The sequence below is a fragment of the Ursus arctos genome, unplaced genomic scaffold (assembly GCF_023065955.2).
Source record: "Ursus arctos isolate Adak ecotype North America unplaced genomic scaffold, UrsArc2.0 scaffold_12, whole genome shotgun sequence".
Taxonomy (NCBI): Eukaryota; Metazoa; Chordata; class Mammalia; order Carnivora; family Ursidae; genus Ursus; species Ursus arctos.
In genome coordinates, this window is record NW_026622786.1 from 68,620,372 (window position 1) to 68,645,837 (window position 25,466).

Below are 25,466 nucleotides of genomic sequence, written 5' to 3' on the forward strand. Positions count from 1 at the left end.
GAAAAATATAAACCTCCCATAGGCTGAGAAACTAAAACCATACTTCTAAATCATCCATGAGTTAAAGAGGAAATGACAATGAAATTTCGAAATATTTAGAACTGAATGATAAGGGAAGCATAAGCTGTTTCTATTTCCTTTGTGAAGTCACTGTCTCTGGGCCCATGTGCCAAGCATGTATCTTCCATTGCCTCTCCAGTTACACCCTGCACCCTCCTCCCTCCAGCTCTAGGCCCTGGAATGCTCACCTCTCTGGGCTGCACAGACAGTCCCTTGTCCAGGGCTTCCGTAGGGTTTACCCCCAGTCCTTTGCACCATGATTGCTCTGCGCTGGATATGCCTCTCAAGCTTAGGCCTCAGCTCCAGTCAGTAGCCCCCTCCTCATAGTTCCCACTTTCACCACTCCCTCCCAGCACCCCTTCAGCTAGGGGTGACAGCTTCAGCCTAGGGTAGATAGCAAAGGGCTGCTCTTGCTAGCCCCTCAGTGATATGCCACCCCTGTGGTTTCCCTACACCCTGACTACACCTCTAAGTAGTGCTTTCTTTAGACTCACCTCAAAGGGCCCAATTTGAGTGTTCCGTGTGCTTCCTGTGGACAACCCCACGCTTACAAAGGGCTCACCAGCAGTCCCTAACCGTGTTCTCACTTCTGGATGACTGAGCTCTGACCTTGTGTTATCTCTCTCTGTGTTGTCCCCACTGCTGACTTGTCAGCACCTGAGGTCAGCAAGAGGGTCAGCTTCATCACCTGATCGACTCTCGGGGCGCAGAAAGGGTATTGATTAGGATATCCAGCAAACGAAGGACTAGATTAGAATCCCTTCCGCAAACATGAGAGCATGCGGTTGTTTGCTTATAGGGGATTTAGGGGCAGAGTGAAGACTCAGACATCAAAAAACAAATAAAATTAAAAAAGAGAGAGAGAGAACTTTAGACTGGAGCAAAAATAGGTGCTTAGCAAAAGAATGAATCCTCAGTTCTATGCGCTGGGATTCTTAGGGATTCAGTCTGTTCGCATGCCATCAAGCAAGCAGAAGGTCATACACAAGGGGAGCCCAGTGGGGCATCAGTGCAATAGTAAATGCCCACCTCCTGCCACCAGCTCCCCCCCACACCCCCCACCTGCTCACCTGCACCCCTCCAGAGTGACTTCTGTAACCCATCTCTATGCCGTGGTCCTCCCATCCTGGAAGGCCTCCAACCTTCCCTCCCATCCCAGGACAGAGTCAGCCAAATGATCTCTGGACCTGGGGGCCATAGCGCCTTGAGTACGGCATGGGGTATCTGTCTGCCCTCAGAGGAGGAACCTAAGCCGAAAAGTAGAGAGAGCAGATCGGGCCTTAAAGGTTTGGATTTGGTTGGAAGAAAGGAGGTAAAGAAAATATTCCAAACTGGGCAGAGCTGGAACAAACGTCTTATGGGGGAAAATGGGGTGACTCTGGGTGAGGAGTGAGGAGAATCTGCCCAGCCTGAGCAAAGACCCCAGCCCTGCTCGGTAGCGGAGGTGAAAGTCTGTCACCTGAGCATTCCTCAGGGCCAGTCCTTTCCGCGCTGGGTGAGGGACTCAGCTTGTGTCTCCCGAAGCATTCATTTGCCCAGCGAAGGGGCATTAAGTGCCTGCTATGTACCAGGCACTACGCCAGGAACTGAGGCGACGGGAGTGGAGAGGGCAGTCCCCATTCCTGATTGAGCTCAGGACCCACCGGGACACAGATGATTCTGGGAGAGCAAGGAAACCACCATTACCTAGCAGCCCCTTTGTTTCTGCTCCACACGGAAGCTCGGTCTGTCCCCATTTTACAGTCGAGGAAGCTGAGGCTGCCTCTGTGGCAAAGTCCAAGGAGACAAGGCCAGGGCCAGCTGCTCCGTCAGTGCTTTGCCCAGAGGGAAGCTGGGAGCACGCTTCGGACTTTCCGGAAAGGCGGGAGTGCGTCTGTGCACTGGGAGGGGGTCCCCTTTCCCCGCCCCTTCCCCGCCCGAGGCCGCGGCCGGGCCCCGGCGGGCGGGGGCGGAGCTGGCGACGCCGCGGGGGCGGAGGGCGACCGCGGCCCGGGCGGGCGGGCGGACGCGCGGACAAGCGAGAGAACCGGCCGAGCCGGAGGACGGGAGGAGGAGGCGACCCGGCGCGCCGGGGATGTGACCCTGCGGCGAGAGGAGGACCGAGGCGGTCCCCGTGAGTGAGCGCCCGCGCCCCTGCCGGCGCACGGCCCAGCCTCGCTGCCACTTTTATTTCTGCGGCTGTCCCGGCGTGGCCCCGTCCGGAGGCGACCTCCGCCCCAAGGCAGGCTGGCCGCAGCGCTCGGTCCGGGGTCCGAGGCTCCGAGCTGCGAAAGTCGGGGTTGGGGGTGGCGGTGTTGGAGGGGGGCGTGTCTTCGGGAACGGAAACGTCAGGCCTGCGCCTCTGGGTCCTACGCCCTGTCTGTCCCCTCGGCTGGGCGAGTAGGGTCGGGGGGTGGGGTCCGGGGGCGGCCTAGGGGTGGACGCGGGGGACCGAGCGCTACTGGGCAGAGTCCCGCCTGTACTTTTCTCTTGGAGCTCTGCCCTCAGGGTCCCCGCGCGCGCTCACACACACACACACACTTGACACAGACAGAGGCTGCATTCTGGGTTCAAACTGGGGCCAGCCGCCTGCCGAGATCTTGGGCCAGGCCTGGGGAGTGGCAGGTGTGGCCCTGGCAGGGGGGCTAAATGTCGGAAACAGTCAGGGCTACGCTGTGGTCTTCATTTGGGGAGCCCAGATGCCCACCCAGGGAGTGAGCCATCCCTGGGCACTTTAGGAGTAAAAGGACACCTAGAGTTAGGAAACAGGGGCTAAGAGGCAGAAACGGCCATAGTTCAGGGAGGGGACAGAGGTTCTGTGAGGAAAGGAAACCCTAGAAGGGCATGGGAGTGGAAAGCAAAGAGACAAGTGGCAAGTGGCTTGTATGGATTCCTCCCTCCCCCTCCTGAAGCTTACTTTTTCCTGAGAAAAGACCCAGGTCTTGAAATTCTGTAGCCAGAGGGTGGGTGTCTAGCTCACGGATCAGGACATTCAAGGTGCTGTGGGAGACTGGGGGAAGTTCAGCATATTGGGGGAACAGGAATTAGGTTGATGTAGTTGGTGGGAACATGCCTTCCCTTCTCCCTCCACTTCCCTCTTTTTCCCCTACCTCCTCCACCAGACCAGTGACAGGCTGCACAAGATGGTCCTTTACTCACTGTGATCGGCTGAGCCCCACCTTATCCCAGTTCCCAGTTCTGCTGTTGGAGATCCCCTGCCAGTAACTTGCTTTGTGAATGGCGGCTCCTCAGAAAGAGGGCCTCAGTTTCCCCATCTGTGCAAGAAGTGGGTTGGTCAGTTGATTTCTCAGGGCTCTTGCAACTCTGCAGTTCTTGATTCTAAGCTTTACTTAAAGCCTGAGTATCAACTATGTGCCAGGCCCTGACCTAGGCTGGGGGCGGGGGGGAGGGGAGGGACAACAGTGTCCAAGGAGCAGCCTCCCCCCAACCCAGGACAGCGACATCTGGGTTCAGTAGAGGGGGCTATGGGAGGAGGTAGCATTCACCTTGACCATGTATAGTCAGACAAAGAGACCCGTGTGAGAAAACACACAGAGGCAGGAGGGTGGGGACAGGTTCAGGGATCACGCAGCAGCGCCGAGGTGAGGGGGGATTGATGGAGGGAAGTAGGTGGGAAAGATAGGGGGAGGTTATGGGTGTTGGTAACTGTCAGTAAAGGGGGCTGTGCAAAGGAGGAGAACCAGGAACCCCACCTAATTGCAGTAGGAGTGATTTTGGAAGCATCTGCCCCAAGCAGAGTTTGGAATGCAGGTGGCACGTAAAGTGTGGAAATCTCCTCCTCTGGGGTCAGGAAACTCAGGATCTACACTGGGGACTTCTCCGGAAGTCAAGGATCAAGGAATGGATGAGATGACTTTCCAGATCTTTGAGGGATTTTTTCAAGAGGACAAGATCCTGCTGGGAGACCTGCCCCTACTCTTCAAACACCTGTCACCTGTCGTTTACTTGACCATCCCCATCCTGGCCTGCCTGTTGTGGGTACAAGGAAGAATCCTTGCTCCAGACTTCTCCACTAGCCTGACTTGTTGTCTGACATGACACCTCCCTCCAACTGTCATCTCGTTCCTTCCCCCATCCTGCCCCAGCATCATGAGAGATGTGAGAAGGTTAAGTGCTCCTGTGTCAGCTCTGAGGTTAAGGCGAGGCTTTGTTTGTGGCTGTATTCAGCCTCAGTCTAGGGCTAGAGTCAGGACTCTGATTGACCAGGGTCAGGGCCAGGTCAGAGGTCAGCCTGGAGCCACAGCTCAATGCTTAGCCTGCACTCGGCCTTAGCCCTCCATCTGTGGCTAAATTCTGGTCTCAGCAGGTACCTGGGTCCACCTTTCCCAAGGGCTCACACACCCACAGGGGAGGTGAGATGACTACCATGTGAGTCCCAGAAACCTGGCCTATACCTGCGTGACCCAGGACTTTGCATGGGTCAGACTTGTACTTGCTCTGGCGGTCACCCAGCCATGGTGGAGCTGAAACTAGAATCCAGGACTCCTGCCTCCAAGCCTGGGGCTCTGACTGCTGTTCCAAAGTCTGTTCTGAGTCGGGGACCCCTCCATTTGAGAGGCAAAGCAAATTTGTCTGAATCCTAGAAAGGCCCAGCTGGGTAGATCTGACTGCATTCCCTACCTCACGGTGCCAGGCACATAGTAGGTGCTCACAGAACATGTACTGTCAGGTGCAGGGGGAGAGGCCAGTGGCTTGTTCTGGTTTGGGACTGGAGGAGGCTGGCTCCGCAGGGAAGGATCTCTAGCCACTGTCAGAGGAAATGGCACCCATCTGGACTTGCCACCTCCCCCTCTCCTCCAGCGCCTTCAGCCACACTCAGAGGCCACCCAGATGGTCAGATGAGGGCCCTTTCCTCTTTCAGGGTAATAAAAGGAAAGTACATTTTTGGTAGAAAAGTCCCTCCTGCTCCCTGGGAATCCCCGGTGGCCGGATGGACTACGGGATATCCCAGAGGAAGCTGAAGGCGGGGCCTTGCCCCTACCCCGACCCCCAGCACAATGCAGCCAGGCTCTCCCACGCTGCACCACCGGCTGGCCCACCGGGCGCCCCCGAGGTCATTTCATCCAGGCTCCTGCCTCCTGGCGGTCCTGCAGGAAGCCTCCACCCCCTCTCTAATGGTCAACAAGAAGTCAGATGAGCACCTGTTTGGAGCCCAAGCCCAGACCTCTATGAGATGCAGTGAGAAGGGAGAGGAAACAAAATGAGACGGGAGGGCTGAGGCCGCTTGGCAGGGGAAGCGAGGGTAGCCTGGAGACAGGGCAGAGGCCCTGGCCCTAGGGGATGCGGAGGATTTAGACTCCAGGCAAAGGCTGCAGAGACTGGCCAAAAGCTGAGGGTGTGAGGGAGATGATGTGTTGGGAAGTCAAAGCCTTTTGGTGATTACCTGACCACCACGCTCCCTCTGTGCCCTTGACCCCGGCAGGGCATCCACAGGTCCTGCCCCTGCACACCTGGCCCTCCGCCCAGCCCGGCCATGGCGCTGTGCCTGAAGCAGGTGTTCGCCAAGGACAAGACGTTCCGGCCTCGGAAGCGCTTCGAGCCAGGCACGCAGCGCTTCGAGCTGTATAAGAAGGCGCAGGCGTCGCTCAAGTCGGGCCTGGACCTGCGCAGTGTGGTGAGGCTGCCGCCGGGGGAGAACATCGACGACTGGATCGCCGTGCACGTGGTGGACTTCTTCAATCGCATCAACCTCATCTACGGCACCATGGCCGAGCGCTGCAGCGAAACCAGCTGCCCGGTCATGGCCGGAGGGCCCCGCTACGAGTACCGCTGGCAGGACGAGCGCCAGTACAGGCGGCCGGCCAAGCTCTCGGCGCCGCGCTACATGGCCTTGCTCATGGACTGGATCGAGGGCCTCATCAATGACGAGGATGTCTTTCCCACTCGTGTGGGTGAGTGCCGCGGGCCGGCGAGTCAGGCCGGGGAGGGAGGGAGCCCCCAGAGCCCGTTCTACAGAGGAGGCGTTTAGTTTGGCGTAGCAGTTCTGTAAGGGGTTGGGGTGGGGGGGCAGGATTTTCATCCCCATTTTGCAGAAAAGGAAACTGAGGCTCAGAGAGGTTAAGCGTCTGCTCGAGATCGGGCATCTGGAGCTAGGATTGCCTGACTCTCAGCTTGGGACTCTTATCTGAAGCTTAACGTCCCTCCGGGAGCCACCCCGGCAAAAGCACTGTGATTCTGGGAACCTTCTTGAAGAGATGCCTCTAGGTGCTCCTAGCCAGTCACCCTGCCTGGGCTGACTGATTTGCAACCTCCTGTTACTTCTGACTCTTCCCTCCAGGAAAGGGAAGGGGGTGGGGATTGGGAGGGCCAGATTGTATCTCTCCCTCAGAGGGGTCTGAGGGCAGAATTTTCCCTTGTCAGGCCCGAGCCATGGGGCCTTTTCTTATCTCAGCTGGGCAGCCTGGTGAGGGTGGCGAGAAGACATGAGTGAAGTCACACTGGCCCTGCTTCCCCACCCAAGGGCAGCAAGAGCGGGTGTTGGCCCGGGAGCTGAGCAGGCATGACACTGTATTCATCCCAGCATCGCCACCCCCACCTGGCCTCCTTGTTACTCCACGTGAAGGCTGTGGGAATCAGAGATGGGTGGGGCAGGGTGGGCAAGCCCAGAGGGGAGAAGTCTGAATACTGAGGGAGGCCGGGCACTGAGTCACAGTTCAGTGCTACAGCCCCTCCCCGTCTGGGGACCTGCCATTTCCTGCACTATCCCGCCCAACAGTGGGCACCTGCATTTCACATAGGAGGACCTGAGGCCAACAGAGGCACAGTGCACTGAATCGGGGATTCAGAACTGCACTGTGGATCTCTTGGGGTCCAGGCCCCAAAGTCTAGATGGGTAGGACAAGTCTGAGGAACCCGGGCTGGGCCTGGAAGGGCTCACAAGGAGGCAGGGCTCCCCCCCCACCCCTCCGCCCGCCGCCAAGAGCTGTGAGGACCTGTATGGAGCAGGGTGGACCAGTGCGGGCCCGTGTCTGGGCTCTTACTCCCTTCTGGCCTTAACCCCCAGGCCTGGGACACCCCAGGTGTCTGTGCCTTAACCCTGGGGATGGCTCTGCCACAGCAGAGAAGAAGGAGGAGTCACCAGGATCTCTACCCTAAGCGCAGGGGACTGTGCCGAAACTGCGGCTTTTTCCCAGGCGCTGGAGCTTGTCAGGGGACCGTGGGCAGGGGCCGTGGTGTGCACCTCTGTGGGTCACTGCAGGGCCACGCCAACAGCGTTTGAACGCTGCCTCCAGTCTGGCCCTGGGCAAGTGGGGTCACTATCGCGCACCTCTGCTTTATCACGTCTAGAAGGACTACGGTAGCCGTATCAGAGGAGGCAAAAAGCGCAGAGGACCCAGCACAGGGCCCAGCTCAAAGATGGAAGGTTCTTTGTGTTACTGAGTAGTTGAAGGGACGAGAGGTATCTGAACTAGTTCTTGAGGATTTTGTAATGGTCAGGACGGGGGATCTGGGGCCTGCCCTGTGAATGTTATGAAGAGGAAGGAGTTGGGGTGGGGCTGGCGAAAGAGTTTGGGGTCAGATCATGAAGGGCTTTGAGTAGGCACCATCCTGTGAAGTTAGAACTTAATCCTGAAGACCTGTGTTTTTAAAAATGGACCAGAGATGTTGATAAACTCACCCTGGAATTATATCGAGGAGGTCACGGGGCAGTACCTGCAGACACACGTTTCTGTGGAGAGCCTGGGCATAACTTCCGTCATAGTCAAAGAGGGGCTGGTCAGTGACCTAGCGTGGTTGCAGGATCCGGCTCTGGGTGATGGGAAAATGTGGGAGATGATTTGTAGTTCAGCAGGGGAGAGGCACAGCGAGATCTGTGCTTTGTTTAAAAGGGAAGCGGGGAGGGACGCCTCGGTGGCTCTCAGTTAAGCATCTGACTTTGGCTCAGGTCATGATCTCCGGGTCCTGGGATCGAGCCCCAGCAGAGAGCCTGCCTCTCCCTCTCCCTCTGCCTCTGCCCTGCTTGTGCTCTCTCTCTCTCTCTGTTAAGTAATAAATAAAATCTTAAAAAAAAAACAAAAGGGAAGTGGGGAGAAGGCAGACCCTGGTTTCTCCGTCCCCTGCAAGGAAGTGGCCATCCTGGGTGAAGGCTGCCTGTGGCAGGGAGGGCAGGGTTGGGTAGCATTTCATTCCCAGGCTGCTGATCCCCCAACTTCTGGCCATCCCCACTCCCTAGGAGTTCCCTTCCCCAAGAACTTCCAGCAGGTCTGCACCAAGATCCTGACCCGCCTCTTCCGGGTCTTCGTCCACGTCTACATCCATCACTTCGACAGCATCCTCAGCATGGGGGCCGAAGCACACGTCAACACCTGCTACAAACACTTCTACTACTTCATCCGCGAGTTCAGCCTGGTGGACCAGCGGGAGCTGGAGCCACTGGTGAGGCTGGGCCCCTGCCGCCCTCCCCTCTCAGGGCTAGCCTTGGAGTTTTCAGATCCAAAGGCTACCTACCTTCAGAAAATCCAATACCTACGTGGATAAGTAGGGGAAGGCAATTCATTGAGCAGTGGATTCTGTACTTTAATAGAGAATTCATTCTAGTCTCAGTTTATAGACTCTGATCTATAGCCTGGACTTGGGAGGGGGCAGGAAGGGGCCAGATTCAGGCAGAAGAACAGCCAGGCCCCATGGTTTGGGAAGGGGCTGCCTGGTAGGTTGAGCTCTGACTGACCCCTTCCTACCTTCTGTGTCTGCAGAGGGAGATGACAGAGCGGATCTGTCACTGAGCCCAAGCCTGGAGTTGTTGCCTGTCAGCTGGACCATCTGAACACAGTGCAGCTGGGGAGTGGACCCCCCAGGAATCTGGTAGCAGAGGAACCAGAAGTCCGTGGGACCCCTCCACACACACAAAGCCCCTGGACTTGTGGTTCTCAGGCGTCTGCCCACATGCCCCCTGACTGCTTATGAATGGAGGAGGGGAGAGCTTAACGTGGGCAAACAGAAGGAAAGAAGGAGCTACATCTCCACATGGAGTCTAAGGGTGGGATAGGCCAGGTGTCTGCTCCAATACTTGACCGTTCCGTAGTGGTTCCCGTGCCCATGTGGGGAATGTGAATGGGGCTGAAGGATAGCAAGCAAGGTCAAGAGCGTAAGCAAGCGGTGTGTGAATAAGTGCAGATGACTCTGTGTGAGTGTGTGATTTTCCCTGTGGGGTGTGTCTGTAAGAGCTGGCTGCCTGAGACCCTCCATGGCACATAGTAGGCCCTCCATACATGCTAGGTAAACGGATGAATGGAAGGAAGGAGGGACGGAAGGAGGAATTGGGACCCCCGGACCATGAGCACTGTGGGAGTGATGACAGGTCAGTGGCCTGACCATGTGTGGAAGTGCACAAACTGATTGTAGATGTAGCTCTTTATCTGAACCTTCAGGCCATCAGCTTCCATAAGCATAAGCCGGAGGGACAGAAGAAGGGAGTCTTGCCTTGAGTACCTAAACCCCTGGCCCACCACAGACACAGGTTCTGATTTGCTGAGCCAGAGATGCCCAGGAACTGTCATTTCGCTCATCCCTCTGCCTCTAGGAAGCCTGATTATAGACAGCCTCCTGAGGGCCAGAAGCAATCCCTCATGTCCACAAAAGTCCTTTGGTCCTTAAATTGGGAAGCATACACTCCCATCTAGATCCCAGAGTCTATAGACTTGGCTCTTAGGATCTGAAGCCCAGCGCAAGATAATCCTCCAACCCAAGGAGCTAGTGCACCTTGAATTTGGCAACACCGGAGACTCGTCTCCCATCCCCGGGCAGTAAAGACGTTGCTAGTGAACGGACTCTTCCAGGCTTGGAAAGCCCCCATCCTTCAAGGACCTGCCTCCTGTCCAGCCATCCTCTAGACATTCCACCTGGTTGGATAGCTGTCCCCAGAGAAGCTGGGATGTTCATTCGACACTCCATTACTCCACACCGTCGTGCCCAGACCCACAGGTGGGGAAACTGATGCAGGGACGGGACCCTCCCTCCTAGAGCCTCTACACTGGGAGGCCAGGATGGAGAGCCGGAAAGGGCCCAAGGATCGTCCAGCCTCACAGAATCATCTGTGTACATAGGAGGAAGCTGAAGCCAGGAAGAAAGGAGAGAAACTGTCCAAGGCCTCACAGAGAGGCTTTTGTGGAGCTGGAGTAGAAGCCAGGGGTCCTGACTCCCACCCCAGGGCCTGCGGATTGCTACGTAGGGAGATGAGCTGCATGTGGAAGGACGGTTTGACAGCCCCTCTCTAGAGCTCACTTGTTCCTGCTTTGAGCAAGGATTTCCAGTGAGTGCCAGAGTGCCCCACTGCTCCTCAGGTCTGCTGGGGCTGTATGCTGAGCCAAGCCTCCAAAATTATGCCCCTCTCCATGGCCCAGCAGCTGCCTGATCTCTGAGGAAGCAGATGGGGCTCCTGGGGCCAGCCAGCTGGACCCCAGACCACTGCCTCTGGAGAAGTTCCCGAGGGAAACACTGACCCAGCAGCTTTGCCAGAGGCTCTGGGGTGGGCTAGGGTCCGGGGGATCAGAGATTCCCTCAGGGAGGTCTGTGGATTGGAAGATGGGTTCTAGGCTGTGGCCAGTGCTGACTGCGGAGGGGGTGGGGAGACGGGAAATCTATTTTTGTGAAACAGAGGGAAGGGTTTATTATTGTTATTTTTGGTAAAATAAAGGAGGCAAACTAAAGCAGCACTGGTGGGAAGCTGTGGTCTGGGTGCCACATGGCTCCTGGGCAGGCTGTGGAGGGAACTGGGCCAGAATGGAGAAGGGAGGGCTTTTTGTCCTGAGATCCCAGGCCATCTGGAGGGTTGGCTGGTGTGGTCATGTCTGGCTTAGCTCTCCAGGGTGGAGACACCAAGGTTTTCCCAGGGCTCTGGGAATTCTGGACCCAGACTTTCTGGCCTAGTCTAGGACCCTTGGAGTAGGGAGCACTGGCCCTTTCCTTCAGGGAATTCAGTCTCTCAGGAGTCTTTCCTTGTTTCAGCTCAGGTTCCCTGGCATAGCTATTCTCAACCCACCCCCTTAGTCTATGTGGTTTATTGGAGCGAATGGGTCAAGGGACAGAGCAAAAATAAAGTCCTAACCCTAATCACAGCAAAGGAAGCCCTTCTCAAGAAAAGGCTGTTTGTGGGGTGCTGGCTAGAACTCAAAGTGGGGGTGGCAAGACATGGGGCTGACTTCTAAGCTTATTCCTCAGGAGACATCTGAGCCCCTTAGCGCTCGCTGTCATTCCACTGTCCCTTACCCACCAGCTGCCCAGACAAGAGTCAGCAAAGGGCCACCTAAGAGCTCTTTCTTCTCCCCGAGAAGGAGATAGGGTGGTTTTGTGCAGTGGCTCTCCTGGGAAGCAGAGGCCTGGAGTCCAGTCCCAGCCTAGCCCCTGAGGTACAGTGGTGGCCTCTTTCCCCTCTAGACCTCGATTTCCCAGTCTGTTTCATGACCAGGTGTGGGAGTGAGGGACTGACTTATCTCTGAGTTCATTCATTACTCACAGTCTGTGGATCATTCACAATTTTAACAGTAATAGCTAATACTATGTGTTGGGCACAGTTCTAAATGCTCCACATGTAATAGCTTAGTCTTTGGCTAGCTGCCTGGCTCCCTTCCGGGTACCCAGTATCCCTGCTTTCACTGCTTTAGTATCTGGAAGGCCTTCCACTCTGCCATTCCTTCTGGCTCACCAGAGAAGGCCCAGCCCAGCATCCTAAAAGGTGGCCCTGCTTGCACACCTCCTATGACAGATCACCCACTACCTCCTCAATGGCTGAACAGCTCAGATTCAAAATTCAGGCTCTGTGTTCATAGTTGTTTTGGAATACACCATGGCAGAGAAAGTAAATTTATCTCAGAACTGTGTGGCCAAGGCCTGCACTTAACATCGGAATGTCTGACTATATCAGGAAGACATCACAGAACTGCTTTTGAGAAATTCAGAGAAGGATGCTCAGAGAAGACTGGACAGAGGTAGAGAAAAAGAAGGATACAGAAGAGAGAGCTGGGGCTTCAGCAAGCCAGAGGAAAGCAGGCAGCATTTCCCCCACCCCATAGGGCAAAACTTGGCAGGAGAGGGTTCTGTGAGAGGCAATGTGTTGGGGGTAGAGGGACAGTTTGGTTGGGCAGCCACTGCAGAAGGCTTTGTTTTCCTGTTTGTTCAAGATCCATAAAAATATTTAGAGCAGGGAATGAGGGGGAAGCAAGGCACTCTCCCCAGTTTGGGGCAGAGAGCATCTACCATTGAGTAAAGGATAGCCCACCACCCTTGGCCCTGGTGAATACTATAGCTTCTTCTTTGAGGTTTCCTGCCGCCACTCCCACTCTTCCGGCCCCAGAAGCTATGTGTAGTGCATGGTGAAGGAAGCCACAGTATGGCTGGAGGTCTACCCGATTTGGGGGAGCCCTCCTGGAGCCCTTCCTTCTCTGAATCCTCCAGAGCCCTCATCTGGTATTAATTGAATCATGTACATAAAGACAGCAATTTTGAGAACCTGGATTGAAACATAGGCCTGAGAGGCTCAGGACCAATTGACTATTTAGATATTTAGGGAACAAAGAAAAGAACAGGCCAGCATGGCTGCTGAGGACATGAAGCTTGAGTGGGCTGAGAAGGTGATGGGTGGGAGAGGTCAGGATATTACAGGGGCCTTCAGGTTGAACTAAGGGATTCTATAAGTGGCTCAACACAGAAGCTTGGGAGAAGGCCCCCTCTCCAGCCTTCACCCAGACTGAGAAATGTAGCAAATCCCTGAATGTTCTCTCAGGTTCAACCTCCTTCCATCATACAGATGAGAAGACTGAGCCCAGAAGGGGAAAGGAACAAACCTTTATCAGGATGGTGTGTTGGAAATCTAAGAGGCTCTTAACTAGCAGTGCTCACCAGACCCACACGACAATTCTGAGACAGACAGGGAAGGGATCTTTTACTTCCATTTCACCAAGGAGGAAACACACTCAGAGTCAGGACCTGAATTAAACCCAAGTCAGCACTCTCATTCCCTCATTACACTTGCAGCCTGGGGGAAGACAGGGGGCTGGTTGAAAGAGCAATTTAAGCGCAGTTGGTTTTCTCCAAGAAATGAACTTTTAAGTGCTTAATTTTGAACTACTGAGGGCAACGCTTTGCTCAAGGAAACTCTTACGGTGAAATGATAGGTACGCAAACGTCTGAAGAAATCTTACAGAATTCGCCCTCGTTTTAGAAAAGACTGTCAGCATTTCCCCATATGCAAAAGACACTTTAAAAATTCACACGGAAGCTCTCGGAAGCTGTCGGTAAATGGTAATTACACCTGCCGCTGCTTGGTCGCCTCCCTCCGGGAGCTTCCCCGACTTCTCGACCTTCACTCGGAAAAAAAATAGCATCGACCAGAGCTAAGCCCCGCCCCAGCAATCTTCCCGCCCCTTTCTAGCGCGTCTTCCCAGTTTACTTAGCTCGCCCCCACCCTTACGCGGGGCGTAGCCATCAGGGCGCAGCCATCAGGGCACATGCGCGGCTCCGCCCCTCTCCGGTCGGGCCCGCCCCTCGAGTCTAGTACCGCCTCTTCCGCGTTCTCGGAGCGACCTGCAGGTGGGTTCGCGCGACCGGTCCCGCAGCTGAGGTAAAGGAGACACAGCGAGGTATCCCTCCGAGCAAAATGGGGCGGGGGTCTGTGAACGAGTCGGTGTGCCCGGGACAGGGCAGTCAGGGCCTTCAGAGTGGCCCGAGGTCACGATCCGATCGTGCTGCGGAGGGACCGCCGAAGGGAACGCTTCTTTAGGGCTCTCCTCGGGGACCCCGTCTGTGACCTGGCGGGGTTCCGTCTGTGGCGAGCTCACGAAGTGGCGTGTGGCCCTGGCCGGGGCTCAGCCGGTGCCTGGGGTCAGGATTAGGTTGTGACAGGTGTCCGAGGTCGGAGCTCAGTCAGCGGCCAGTTTGAAACTCAGTCCCTACCACGCTGTATGGCTGGGCTCAAGGCTCAGATAGTCCAACATCACGAATAGATTTTCACGTGAGGAGTTTATCATCTGTGTGCACTACCTTATTTTCAAGTTAACTGTTTTCATCTGAAAGCTCTTGACATGTGTGGGTTCGCTGTACAGTGAAGAGAGATGATGCAGGGCATATTCTCTTCTTAGGGAGTTTCCAGGCTGCCGTTCAGATGGTCATTGGCGGATCAGAGCCCAGCGCAGGTGACATGAATGAAATGTTGGAAGTGCTTGACTTCGGGTTAGGTAGTCCTGGGTTCAGATCACACCTCTGCCACTTCCTAGCTGTGTGTCCTTGAGTCTGTTCCCTTCTCAGAGCTTTGGTTTATCTTGTATAAAAGGGGCATAATAAGGTCATTGTGAAGGTTGACTAGGATTACATGTGTCACCTAGTGTGGCACCCATCACAAAATGGGTGCTGAATACATGGCAGCTGTGATTTCTAGAAACTAGGTCATTTTGGATGGGAGTACTCTAGAGAGGCCCCTGGGGAAGAGTTGAAGTGACCTAAGTCTTGAAGCCTCCTTGGGCTTTATAGGTGGAACTGACCTTGCAGGATGGGAAGGGAACGAGTCTTGTTGACCTTGGCTCATGTGCCAAGTACCACACTGGGCCATTGATCTATATGGTTGCACTGGATCCTCAGCCATCGGCCTGGTGCTTTGAGTCTCACTACCCTTTGCTTCAGCCCGTCTAAAAAGGGCGAGGCTGAAAGGTGATGTAAAGAGGAGACCCAGGGTCGGGTTTTCATATGGAGCTGAACCAGCTGGAGACTTTGGTGTCCCCTTCCCCAATTTCTTTCTTTCTTTCCCACCTCCGCTCTTCCCCTTGTGTGATCCCAGAGTTAACTGGGTTCTTGACTTTGGGAAGGCTGTTACTCTAGTGCTCTGGCAGATTTTGATGGTTAGAGGGCCTGGCAAGAGAGCACCTCTTAAACTTAGATTGTGTGAAGCTGAACCTCGGCCTGTTGGATTCCAGTACATGCTTAGGAAGTATACGTGATATCCTGTTATGTGGTCCCATAGTAATCTAGTAATTTGGTTCCTTTTGCATCCTTTTCATGGGTGCCCATGTGATCTTCCTTAGACAATGTTATCATCATGTATGTCTCTGCTCGGAAACCTTGGCAGGCTTCCTTGCCTACTATATAGAGTCTGGAATCCTCAGCCGCATAGACAAGTCCCCCCATAATCTGTTCCCAAACATCTCTCCTGCCTTGTTTCCCTTTGTTCTCCCAAACCTTCACCCTGTGCCTCAGTCAAAATAAACTAGTTTTTGTTCCTTAAACACTCCCTCCATATTCCTTTGCTCGCATTCTCTTCCTGACATTCCCTCCTCCTTCCCATCTTTCAAGGCCAATGTCTCATGTGACCTTCTCAGTGAAGCTTCTCTGATTCCCTTGCTGGATTAGTTGCCCTCCTTCGCATCTTCTGTAGCCGGGGCTGAACTTTGAATATAGCTCTGATTACTGTCTACCTTGGGGTATGTCACCCCATGTGTACTCTGAGTACACTGGTACTAAGGGACCATGTCTATTTCATCCCTCCTCTTCCTGGCGCATAGTAGGCCTTTGCAGTGTTTGTGGTTGAATGAGTCATTAACATTTTTTATTTACTCGCTTTGGTCTTTGTTTTATGAGCTTTCAGGTTCAGAGTGGGCCTTTGTGTTTCTCCTTCTCTTTGTGCCTATGGAGAGCCCTAGTTTAGATTGATGATGCCCTGATTACAGGCCATCAAAGGCAAGAAAGCGCAGGAGTTCTGTACAAGGCAAGATTCTTCATTGTTGTTATTGTTCTCTTGCCTTTGCTGTGAGTTTTGTTGGAAGGAAGGTGGTGCTGTGTTCAAAGACCTGAACTGAGTGTGATACAGTTCATGCAGGGGAAAACTCACAGGTGGTTTATTAATCTGTTGTTCTGCCTTTGGCCTTGGCATTTGCCCTGGTCCTTTTATTTGGGAACCTGCAACTACAAATTTGCATTTTCCCTTGCCAACAGCTTCAGCATGTGGAACAGAAGTCTCTTTGATAATCATAGAAAAATACACATTGTTGATAGTAGAAGGAGCTTGGGAACCATCTGGTTCTACCTCTGATTTTACAGATGGGAGAGGCCCCAAGAGGGGAAGGACTTGATTAAGACTGCACAAGGAATCAGTCAGTGGTGCAGATAGTACTAAAAGTGATATAGTACTAAAAGTCAAAGTCCTGACTGTTTTTTCCAGTCCACTACCTTTTTAATATACTATCTAACATTTATTGAGCACGTACTATACGGCAGATACTGTGTTCGTGCTTTATATGTAACACCTTAAAACTGTTTATAGAGTTGGAAACTGAGGCAGATAGAAATCATTCAGATCAACTTTCTGATTCCATAACTCTGATTTCTAATATGGTGGAAATGGCAGTCATCTCCTAACCAGTGGGTGGAACAGTTCTCCAAAGGGCTTGCTCCCAGATCATGCCATCTCTGTGAGTGAGAGATGTCCTCCTGGCAGTGTGACTCTGTAACCTGGGGCGATGTCTTGAGAGGAGTCCACAGTGCATTGAAAGAAGGGATGAAAAAAAATGAAGCAAGCCAATGAGTATTAGTTTATCATGTTTATCAAGTCAGGTAGTAAATGCCGTTTTAGAATAAACTCAGTCCAGGATCTTTCTGTAAAGATTCCCAGTCAAGGGTGGCAAGATTCAATTCAATAAACATATTGAGCTCTTGCTACGTACAAAACCCTGGTATTGAGGAATAAACACAGAGGAAAACAACACATTTCCTGCTCTCCAGTAAGTAATTGTCTTCTCAGAGCCTTCTCCCTCCAGTGTAGTTGGGAAGATAGAGAAGCACATAAATAACTGAAATCAGACTGACTGTGGTAAATGTAGTAAGGAATGTCAACAAAGTGGGAGTTTGGGAAAAGGAGAAATCAATCCCAGCACGACCAGACGGGGTCTTGAGAAGGATTACTGAAGGTGGAAATTTATGCCGGGCTTTGGAAGAAGTTCATTCCTATGAGAAGCCTCATTTGAGCAGTGGTCTAGAAGTGGAAATGAGCAGGGGTGTGTGTGTGTGTGTGTGTGTGTGTGTGTGTGTGTGTGTAGGAGAGGAATGGACTTGGTAAGGAGAGGAAATAAGCTGAAATGGTAGATTGTGTGTGTGTGTGTGTGTGTGTGTGTGTGTGTGTGTGTAGGAGAGGAATGGACTTGGTAAGGAGAGGAAATAAGCTGAAATGGTAGATTGTGGCCAAAATGTAGAGAGGAGTTGGGAGGAAAACATTAACATTTATTGAGGGCCTTCTCTGTATTGTGGCTTGCAATATGTTAGAGGCTTTACGCACTATGATTTATTTAATCCTCACAATCCTACAATATGGGGATATTTATCCCCGATTTAAAGACGAAGAAGCCAGACCTCAGCAAGATTAAAGTGTCTTGCCCAAGGTCAGGTAGCGAGTAAGTGACAGAGCTTGGTCCAAACTTAGGAGTGTTGGATTTCAAAGACCTATGTTCTTTCCATTATGCTGCAAGCCTCCTAATACCATGACTAAGGCTCTGTTTACTCTGGCTGCATAATGGAGGCTAGTCTGGAGCAAAGAAGGTCCCAGAAGGAGGACATCAACGAGGAAGCTGTTAGGATAGTCCAGTTCAGGCTTAAACTGTGAACCACCAGCCTAATATGGAAGCTGCCCGGTCCAGGTCTGCTCGATTGGTTTAACGTGTGAGCATTTTTGGCAGCTGCTGTAGCACCATCAACCAAGTGTGTTGCCATCTTTTGCTGGTAGAACCTCAGAATCCGTTTACAGAGGCTGCTGGCATCCTTGTGTTTCAGGCATAGGTTCTAATGTGAGATTAGCAGTTCATTACAGAAATGTGTGGGGAGGGAACCCATTTGGCAGGTACCATTCCTTCATTTTCTCACTCTGAAATTCAACAAGAATCTATAATGGAGGAAAGAGGTCCACGCTCAGAGTTACTAGGCTGGTTCATTCAAGCCCTGGTTCTGCTCATTATCATCTGTGAGTCCTTGTTCTCAGCTTATTTCTCTGTAATATTGGGTCTGTATGGGTTCATTTCTGAGATCTCTTCTCTTGCTAATATCATGTGTCGCTTTGCTCTTTCCGGCTTGGGGTAGTGTAAGGAAGTGGCTGGGAATATGTTCCTGGATTCTGAGAGATTAGGCTTTAAATTCCAGCCTCTCCATCCTTCTTCTGGATTGACAGTAGCTAGGTTATATATAGACTCCAGAGTTGGACTGGCCAGGTTTGAGTCCTGGCTCTATCACTTGCTAGCTGTGTGACTGGGGCAAGTTATTTAATCTTCCTGTGTCTCCGTTTCTCCATCAGTAAAATGGGGGTACAAATATTACCTACTGCATAGCATTGTTACGAGAATTGAGATAACTTTAGTCAAACAGTTAGCACAGGGCCCAGCACATAGTATGTGCTCAATGAATGTTAGCTTTAATAATAATCATATTAACAATTATTAATGTCCCATTAGCTATTGTTTTTATAGAAGGAAGATTTATTTGGGCAGTTTTCCCTACTGTCTTACTCTGACATTGCTGCCCTCTCTTGCCTTCCATTGCTTCATCAGGAAACTTTGAAATAATACATTGTTCTATCACAGAGCTGCAAAGTGTAACATGACAGAAAGTGCCTGCAGGAAAAGGGTCAGTTAAAAGTCAGTGGCTCATTAGAGAATCTTACCTGACTTGTGTTTTCACCCACTTCTCTCCACAGTAAACAGGAACAGAGCAGCATACTTATTCCCCTTTGCACAGCCTTCAACAAAAGTGCTAAGTAAGACCCCTCCAATTCACTTGCCAAAAAGTACAATAACAGAATCTCTGGAAAAGTGGTACCTAATTTGGTTCTTCTTTCTCTCCAGCTTAAACCCCTCTGACCTTAACTTAAGCCATTTCTTCTTGTTCCACTTTCCATGAATATGGAAAACTTCCTTCTGATTATAAAGGCAGATGAGATCAAGATTTTCTCATGAGAACCTTTTGTGTACTTAAAGCCAGAATCGAGTTAGGCCTCCTCTTCTCTTCTCCAGGCTAAGCAGCCTTGGTTTCTTTTACCTTACTCTTAAAACCTATTTTCCGTTGCTTGGATCATATTGGTCATGCTTCTTTTCTTTCTTTTCGGTTTTTCTACTTCTTGGCAGTGACCCAGACTGCTTAGTCTGCTAATAAGAGTCCAGCTAAGACAGTTTAAGGGAAGAATAACTTCAGGTGTTTTCATTCATTCATTAACATTTATTGAGTATTTGCCCCGTGCCAGGCCCTGTGCTAGGTGTAAGGTACCCAGAGAGGAATCAGAGTCTCCACCCTATCCTCAGCTCGCAGTCTAAGGGGAGATGTGCAATCACATGTTACAGATGCTGGGATAGGACTCTGCACAAGTGTGGAGAGCTGGAGATTGTTGAGGGCAATTAGGTAGAAACAGATCACCCATTCTGCCTGGACTGTAGGTCAGGATTTCTGTAGAGGAATGGTAGGACGTAATGCAGGAGGGGTCATCTGAGGCAAGCTTGTGAAGGCCCTGAGTACAGCACAGGGGCTTGGTTATTCCAGCGGAGTGGATACCCATTAGAAGTGTTGGAGCAAGGAAGTGACACACTCAAATTTGGCTTTTTGGACCAAGGACAGAGATACCACAAGCCTTAGTCTTATCTGCCCTTCATGAATGTTTTCATATTACTTAATAATATGATGGATCCCTTGTTTATATACAGGCTATTTTTGCTCTAAAACTTCCATAGAAAAACTAGTTCTTGAAGTCTGGAAAATTTTCTTTCCATATACAGGTAGGAAGTTCAGAAGAAATGAGAGGGAATTGAGTGCCCAGCCTATATAAGACCAGGTGGCAGGCCGCTGTGTGTAAGTGTGGTCTGGCCACATTCATCCTTTCCCAGCCCTATCCCAGGAAGAGGTCCAGGAAGGAGGGGAGGGTTCCAGGGTTCATTGGGGGTATTTGGTAAGCAACTCTGAGAAGATTCAGGCAGTGTGAGAGTCAGAAGTTCTGGGAAAAGAGACCCAGAGGAATTTGAAATGGTGGCAGAAGGAATCAGGGCCAACCGGGCACTTAGAATCCTGGGTCACGAATCTGAAAATCAAATTCTATCTCTCTGCCTTTGTACTTTGCTATCAGTTTATTCCTTCTGGCTGCCCAGTTGTGGTTTACAGACTGCATTCCAGGGCCACAGCTGATCTTGGGAAGCCATATCTCAAGCTAGAGTCATAATTGCTATTTATTGAGTGCCTACTCTATGCCAGCCTTTGTGCTGTGAACTTGAAATACAGTAGCTCATTTAATTCTCACAACAACCCTGCAGCGTAGGTGTTCTTGCCCCCATTTTATAGATGCTGACAGTGAAGCAGAGAGGTTAAGTATTGTGTCCAAGACAATCTCATTAGTGAATGGGAAGGCCAGAATCTGATTCTAGGCCCCCATGGCTCAAAAGCCCATGGACTTTCTACCTCCCCAGCCCTTGAGTAGTTCCAAACAGCAGAATAACACAAAATCCATAAATAAATTCTGAAGGCTGTCTTTACTACAGACCTGCTACAGGTGGAAGTGAACAGAGGTGCGTTCGTGTGCATATGTGCATTGAGGGGGGGGAGGAATGGAGTTGGTGAGGAGGGGAAATAAGCTGGGTTGGCAAACATGGCCTACAGTCTGTATCTGGTTCACCACCTGTTTTGTGTGGACTGCAAACTAAGAATACTTATTACATTTCTAAATGATTGAGGGAAGCATTCAAGAAGATTAATATTTGTGATGGGAATATTATCTAAAATCCAAATTCTAGGGGCACCTGGGTGGCTCAGTTGGTTAAGGGTCCAAGTCTTGATTTCAGCTCAGGTCATGATCTCAGGGTCCTGAGATTGAGCCCCTCATTTAACTGCATGTTCAGCAGGGAGTCTGCTTGAGATCATTTCCCTCTCCCTCTGCCCCTCCCCCTGCTCGTGTGCTTGCTCTCTTTTCTCTCTCTCTCTCAAATTAATTAATTAATTAAAGGGCGCCTGGGTGGCTCAGTCTGTTAAGCATCTGACTCCTGATTTCGGTTCAGGTCATGATCTCAGGGTTGTGGGATCACGCCCCGTGGTTGGGCTCTGTGCTCAGCGTGGAGTCTGCTTGTCCCTCTCCCTCTGTTCCTCACTCCACTTGCACTCACTCTCTTTCTCTGTCTCTAAAGCAAACAAATAAAATCGAAAGAAGGAAGGAAGGAAGGAAGGAAGGAAGGAAGGAAGGAAGGAAGAGAAAGAAAGAAAAAGAAAGAAAGAAAGAAAGAAAAAAGAAAGAAAGAAAGAAAGAAAGAAAGAAAGAAAGAAAGAAAGAAAGAAAGAAAGAAGAGGGAGGGAGGAAAGAAGGAAAGAAAGAAGAAAAGAAAGAAAGAAAATTCAAATTAGCCTTTATAGAAATATAGTCACAATCATTCATTTATGTATTGTCTGTGGCTGCTTTCAGTCTACAAAGGCAAAATTACGTAGTCACGATAGAGATCATGCAACATAGAAAGCCTAAACTATTTACTATCAGGCTCTTTGTAGAAAAAAAAATTGGCCAACTCCTACTGTAGGCAACAAGAAGGAACCTGTGGCAAGACTAAAGGCAAAGAGTTAAAGTTCAAAGTTGTTCAAGGTTGTTCCTGGAGATGAGGCCATAAGGAGAGGGAGTGTAACCTGAGCTTCTTTGGGCCCTGGAAATAGTTTCATTGGGCCACAGAAATTTGTTGGGGAGTAAAAATGCACGATAGGAAGAATAATTGTATATGCTAACATTCTCTATTGGACAATAAAGAAATATTTTATGGATGAAGTAATGTAGTCAGATATTTACTAGAGCCCTTTTTGAGCCAGATACTGTGCTAGATACTGGAAATACAAACATGAAAAAGATCCGTCCCTGCCTTTGAGGAGCTTATGGCCTAGTGGCCAAGCCATGTATGTGTGTGAATACCCAGCTCTGTGTATTATCATAGCATGCTGTGGATGTGATGAAATGCTGGGTGAAGTAGAAAAAAGTCAAGGACTGCTGTAATTTGTGGGACCACTTTCAGTAATTCGTGAGGGGCCCTGAAGGATGAATAGGTGTTCTTTTCGAGAAGCAGCATACCAGGCTGAGGGAAAGAATGACCGTGTGAGCATTTGGAACTACGAGGTTAGAGGAGAAAGAGACAGTGGAAATGATTCAAATGATCTGTGGCTGGGCAGCTGGAAGGGTGATATAATCTGACAGAGAAGAAGGGAAAGGAGGAAGGATGGGGGTTGGGACAAGTTGAGTTTGGGACACATGATCTGAGGTCATGGTGAAACATATCCGGCTTCCGGTTAGAAAACCATTTTAGAAATGTTAGCACGAGGGCCCAGAATTCAGATTTTTTTTTTTTTCAAGATTTTATTCATTCATTTGAGAGACACAGAAAGAGCATGAGTAGGAGGAGAGGGAGAGGGACCAGCAGATTCCCCAGTGAGCATGGAACCTGCACACACAATGCGAGGCTCCATCCCAGGACCCTGAGATCATGACCTGAGCCAAAGTCAGACGCTTAACTGATTGAGCCACCCAGGCGCCCCAGAACTCAGATTTAAACTGCACGTTCAGAGCTTTTCCACTGGGAAAAGGGGAAATAGATACTCATTTTGTAGAGAAATTAGCAAATCAGCTTTGACATATGACAGCTAGAGTTGCAAGATTGAAAATTGCAGTGGACATATAGAAAATGAAGTTATCACATGGAAAACTAGCAATAATTATGCATTGGGCCTAAAACTTTGTTCGTGTTTATACCACCTGCTGCTTTTAGCATCTACTTTATCTTTCCGCCTCTGTTGCCTCCTGCCTGTGAAACCTGGACCTGGCCACTAAGAGATGGAGCCAGAGTTCATTCATCTCTAAAAACGTAGATGACAGGCGTGCCTGGGTGGCTCAGTCAGTTAAGCGTCTGCCTTTGGCTGAGGTCATGATCCCAGGGTCCTGGGATTGAGCCCTGCATTGTGGGGCTCCTTGTTCAGTGAGAAGCCTGCTTCTTCCTCTCCCTCTGCCCCTCCCCCTGCTTATGAATGTGCACACACGCTCTCTTTCTCTCAAATAAATAAAATCTTTAAAAAAAATAAAATAAAACCATGGGTGACAGAGAAGTGTCAGCTTTTGCCTTCCGCAGGGCACTCCTCAGTGAACAGAGCTGTCCAGCTCTGTCCTCCAGGTCCAGGTCTGGTCTCCCACAGCGGAAACAGAATCTGAAAACTTTTACTCAGACCCTCATTAAATCTTCAAATGTTTAGTGTTGGCATTTCAAATGCTCAAATGCCTGATTTTAAAGACGGGAAATCTGTGATGGTCTTGTATATATCTACTTACTGGTATAATGCATAAGTTTGGGGGACGCATAAGGTAATCTTTATCTTCGCGGGTCATTTTAAAGAAGTCAGATTTTTATAATCTTTTCTATTTCTGCCAGATGAAGCAAAAGCCAGTGGGGAAGTGAAGAATGCCTGCTCCCTCCAGAGACTATTGAAACACTTCCTGTCGCTGGAAGACAGCAGCCCCCCCCCCCCGCCCCGACAGGAGCATTATTTCATTATTTCATTTCAGTTTACAGAGGATTTACTTCTCAGAAGTTGGCAAGGTAAGAATGGATGTACATTTTGCTTAACCTTTTAGATTGCTTTGGGTTGAAATTATCTGATACTTCCAGAGAAGAGGGTGCAAGATTTCGGTATTCATTGGGCAGCTAGGATTAGCTGGGCTGCCTGTGCGTGCCTAAGACAGTTACACAGTAGGGACGAGCACATTTCTTCCAGAATACAATGGCAGAGAAGGTCATAAGGAAAATCGTGCAGTAAGTAAAACATATTTATTTACTTGTAATTATAAAAGTTAAACAACTGTGCCATAAATTACAAAATCAAATACAACAGAGGTATGAAAAGTACAATTCTGTACCCACCCAGTTTTGTTCTCCCAGAGTAACCATTATTAATAATGGCTTGAGGTGTGTCTTTCCAGGTTGTTTTTTTTTTAACTTGTCGTATTTGTGACATATGCGATGCTCCTTTGAAGTGTCCTTGAACGCCTGAGGCCCCATCATGCCTGGCGGGTTAGAAGTAATGCCTTTGTTGTAGATTGGGTCAGAGGAGGGTTGGTCGAGGATGGTTTGAGTCTGATCTGTGAGTTTTTATACTCCTTTGCTGCTGTGTGTCACCCTTCTTCATCTGAAGCTTCCCAGTGACACACCGTCTTCCCCTCTCCCCATTCCCAACCAGCTTCCCTTCCTGAATTCCCCCCTTCTCTGATGGTCACTGCTCTTATGGTTACCGGACTTTGGTTCATAAACATATATTGAGGTCTCCCTCTGTGCTGGCTCCCTGCTGGGAGAGGGGACAGAGAGATAATAGGCCCCATCCCTTCCTTCAAAGAGGGTAGGCATCTCTGACTCCTGTACCATCTCCAGTTGCTTGGCAGGACTAGGACCAGTTCTGTCTCTGTGGCTTCACCCCTCGCCTCTTTCTCTTCCTTCCCATCCCTGCCTTAGTACAAGGCTTCCTTCCCTTCCTGCCAGCTGCAGCAGCCTCTCCTTGCTCTCCCAGTCCCCAGCCAGCCGCCAGTTGGTTCTGCACAACACGGGCCAGTTTCACAGCCCAGTCCCTCCCCACTGCCTAGAACGCTTGTTCACAAGTGGGATCAGCGGACCTTGGGGGTCCTTGAAACCTTTCAGGGTATCTACCGGGTCAGGACTGTTTTTGTAATAGCACTAGATGTTCTTTGTTGTTGCAGAGCCACGTGGGTAGAACTGCCGGTGCTTTAACACGAGTCAGGGCAGTGGCTCAGAACCGTCCTGCAGTCATTGTGTTCTTCATTGCTACACTCTCAGTTTTTTTAAAAAAGAGAATGTCCTGATGAAGAGGTAAAAATTGCTAATTTTAGTGAATCTCAACCATTGAGTACACGTCTTTTTAATATTCTGTGTGACAAAGTGGAAATGCTCCTGCAGCACTTGTGTGCATTCCGAAGCATAGTGGTTGTCTCAACGAAGAGCATTTATGGGATTGTTTGAAATACAAGCCGAACTAGCCACTGTTCATTTTTACTTGAAAGAATGACTGAGGCTTGGTGAGGCTGCTTAGCAGATAGGGACCAGATGTTGGTGGGCCTTGTGGCCACATTAATAAGCTTGGGTGATCTGACTTCAGCCTGCCTTTTTCAGCTGTTTATACTGTCCTGCTCACGCAAACACAGTCCTTCACTCTTGCTTGCTCTTTCTAAAGCACACACTTCCTTTACCCGCTCCGTCCTTCCTCTGATCATTCCTGCCACCAGGAGATGTGGTGACAGCTCTGAAGGCTGCTGTGATCCCAGAGTCAGAACAGAGAAAGAAGATGGGCCTGACTCCAGACCTTTTCCCTCTGGAAATCTTGCTATCCCAGCCCTGTTTGAGGCCTGTTGGAAATCACCACCCTGCCCGCACCCTAGTAGGCCTCCGAGT

At 50.7% G+C, this 25,466-nt stretch overlaps 2 protein-coding genes across 7 annotated transcripts in view; both read left to right on the forward strand.

Moving 5' to 3' along the window:
• Positions 1-2,018: 2,018 nt before the first annotated feature.
• Positions 2,019-10,709, forward strand: MOB3C (MOB kinase activator 3C). Of its 2 annotated transcripts, none has more exons than XM_026498170.4 (4): positions 2,019-2,281; positions 5,483-5,951; positions 8,234-8,436; positions 8,754-10,709. In XM_026498170.4, the coding sequence occupies exons 2-4, from the start codon at positions 5,534-5,536 to the stop codon at positions 8,781-8,783; spliced, it is 651 nt and encodes a 216-aa protein (XP_026353955.1). In that variant the 5' UTR covers positions 2,019-2,281; positions 5,483-5,533; the 3' UTR covers positions 8,784-10,709. The 2 variants fall into 2 exon arrangements, with proteins under 2 accessions (XP_026353955.1, XP_026353954.1); XM_026498169.4 differs by having other exon boundaries at positions 2,019-2,173.
• An 83-nt stretch (positions 10,710-10,792) lies between these two features.
• The window catches only part of MKNK1 (MAPK interacting serine/threonine kinase 1), a 45,574-nt gene continuing 30,900 nt past the window's right edge, over positions 10,793-25,466 (forward strand). For 2 of the 5 annotated variants that reach the window (XR_008958843.1, XM_057310672.1), the window contains exons 1-2: positions 10,793-13,584; positions 23,442-23,609. Coding sequence is in view for 1 of the 5 variants with exons in the window: in XM_057310672.1 (XP_057166655.1) it covers positions 13,503-13,584; positions 23,442-23,609 (250 nt within the window). In the remaining 4 variants the exon portion in view is untranslated. Of the gene's footprint in view, positions 13,635-23,441; positions 23,610-25,466 lie in introns of those variants that run through there. The other 3 variants (XM_057310674.1, XM_026498175.4, XM_057310673.1) reach the window with 3 other exon arrangements.

Bases quoted from the DNA above. Each gene is read 5' to 3' on its own strand.
- MOB3C (XM_026498170.4), top strand. From the start codon at position 5,534: ATGGCGCTGTGCCTGAAGCAGGTGTTCGCCAAGGACAAGACGTTCCGG. The intron at 5,952-8,233 runs GTGAGTGCCGCG...CCCACTCCCTAG, and splicing joins TGTCTTTCCCACTCGTGTGG to GAGTTCCCTTCCCCAAGAAC. The intron at 8,437-8,753 runs GTGAGGCTGGGC...CTGTGTCTGCAG, and splicing joins AGCGGGAGCTGGAGCCACTG to AGGGAGATGACAGAGCGGAT.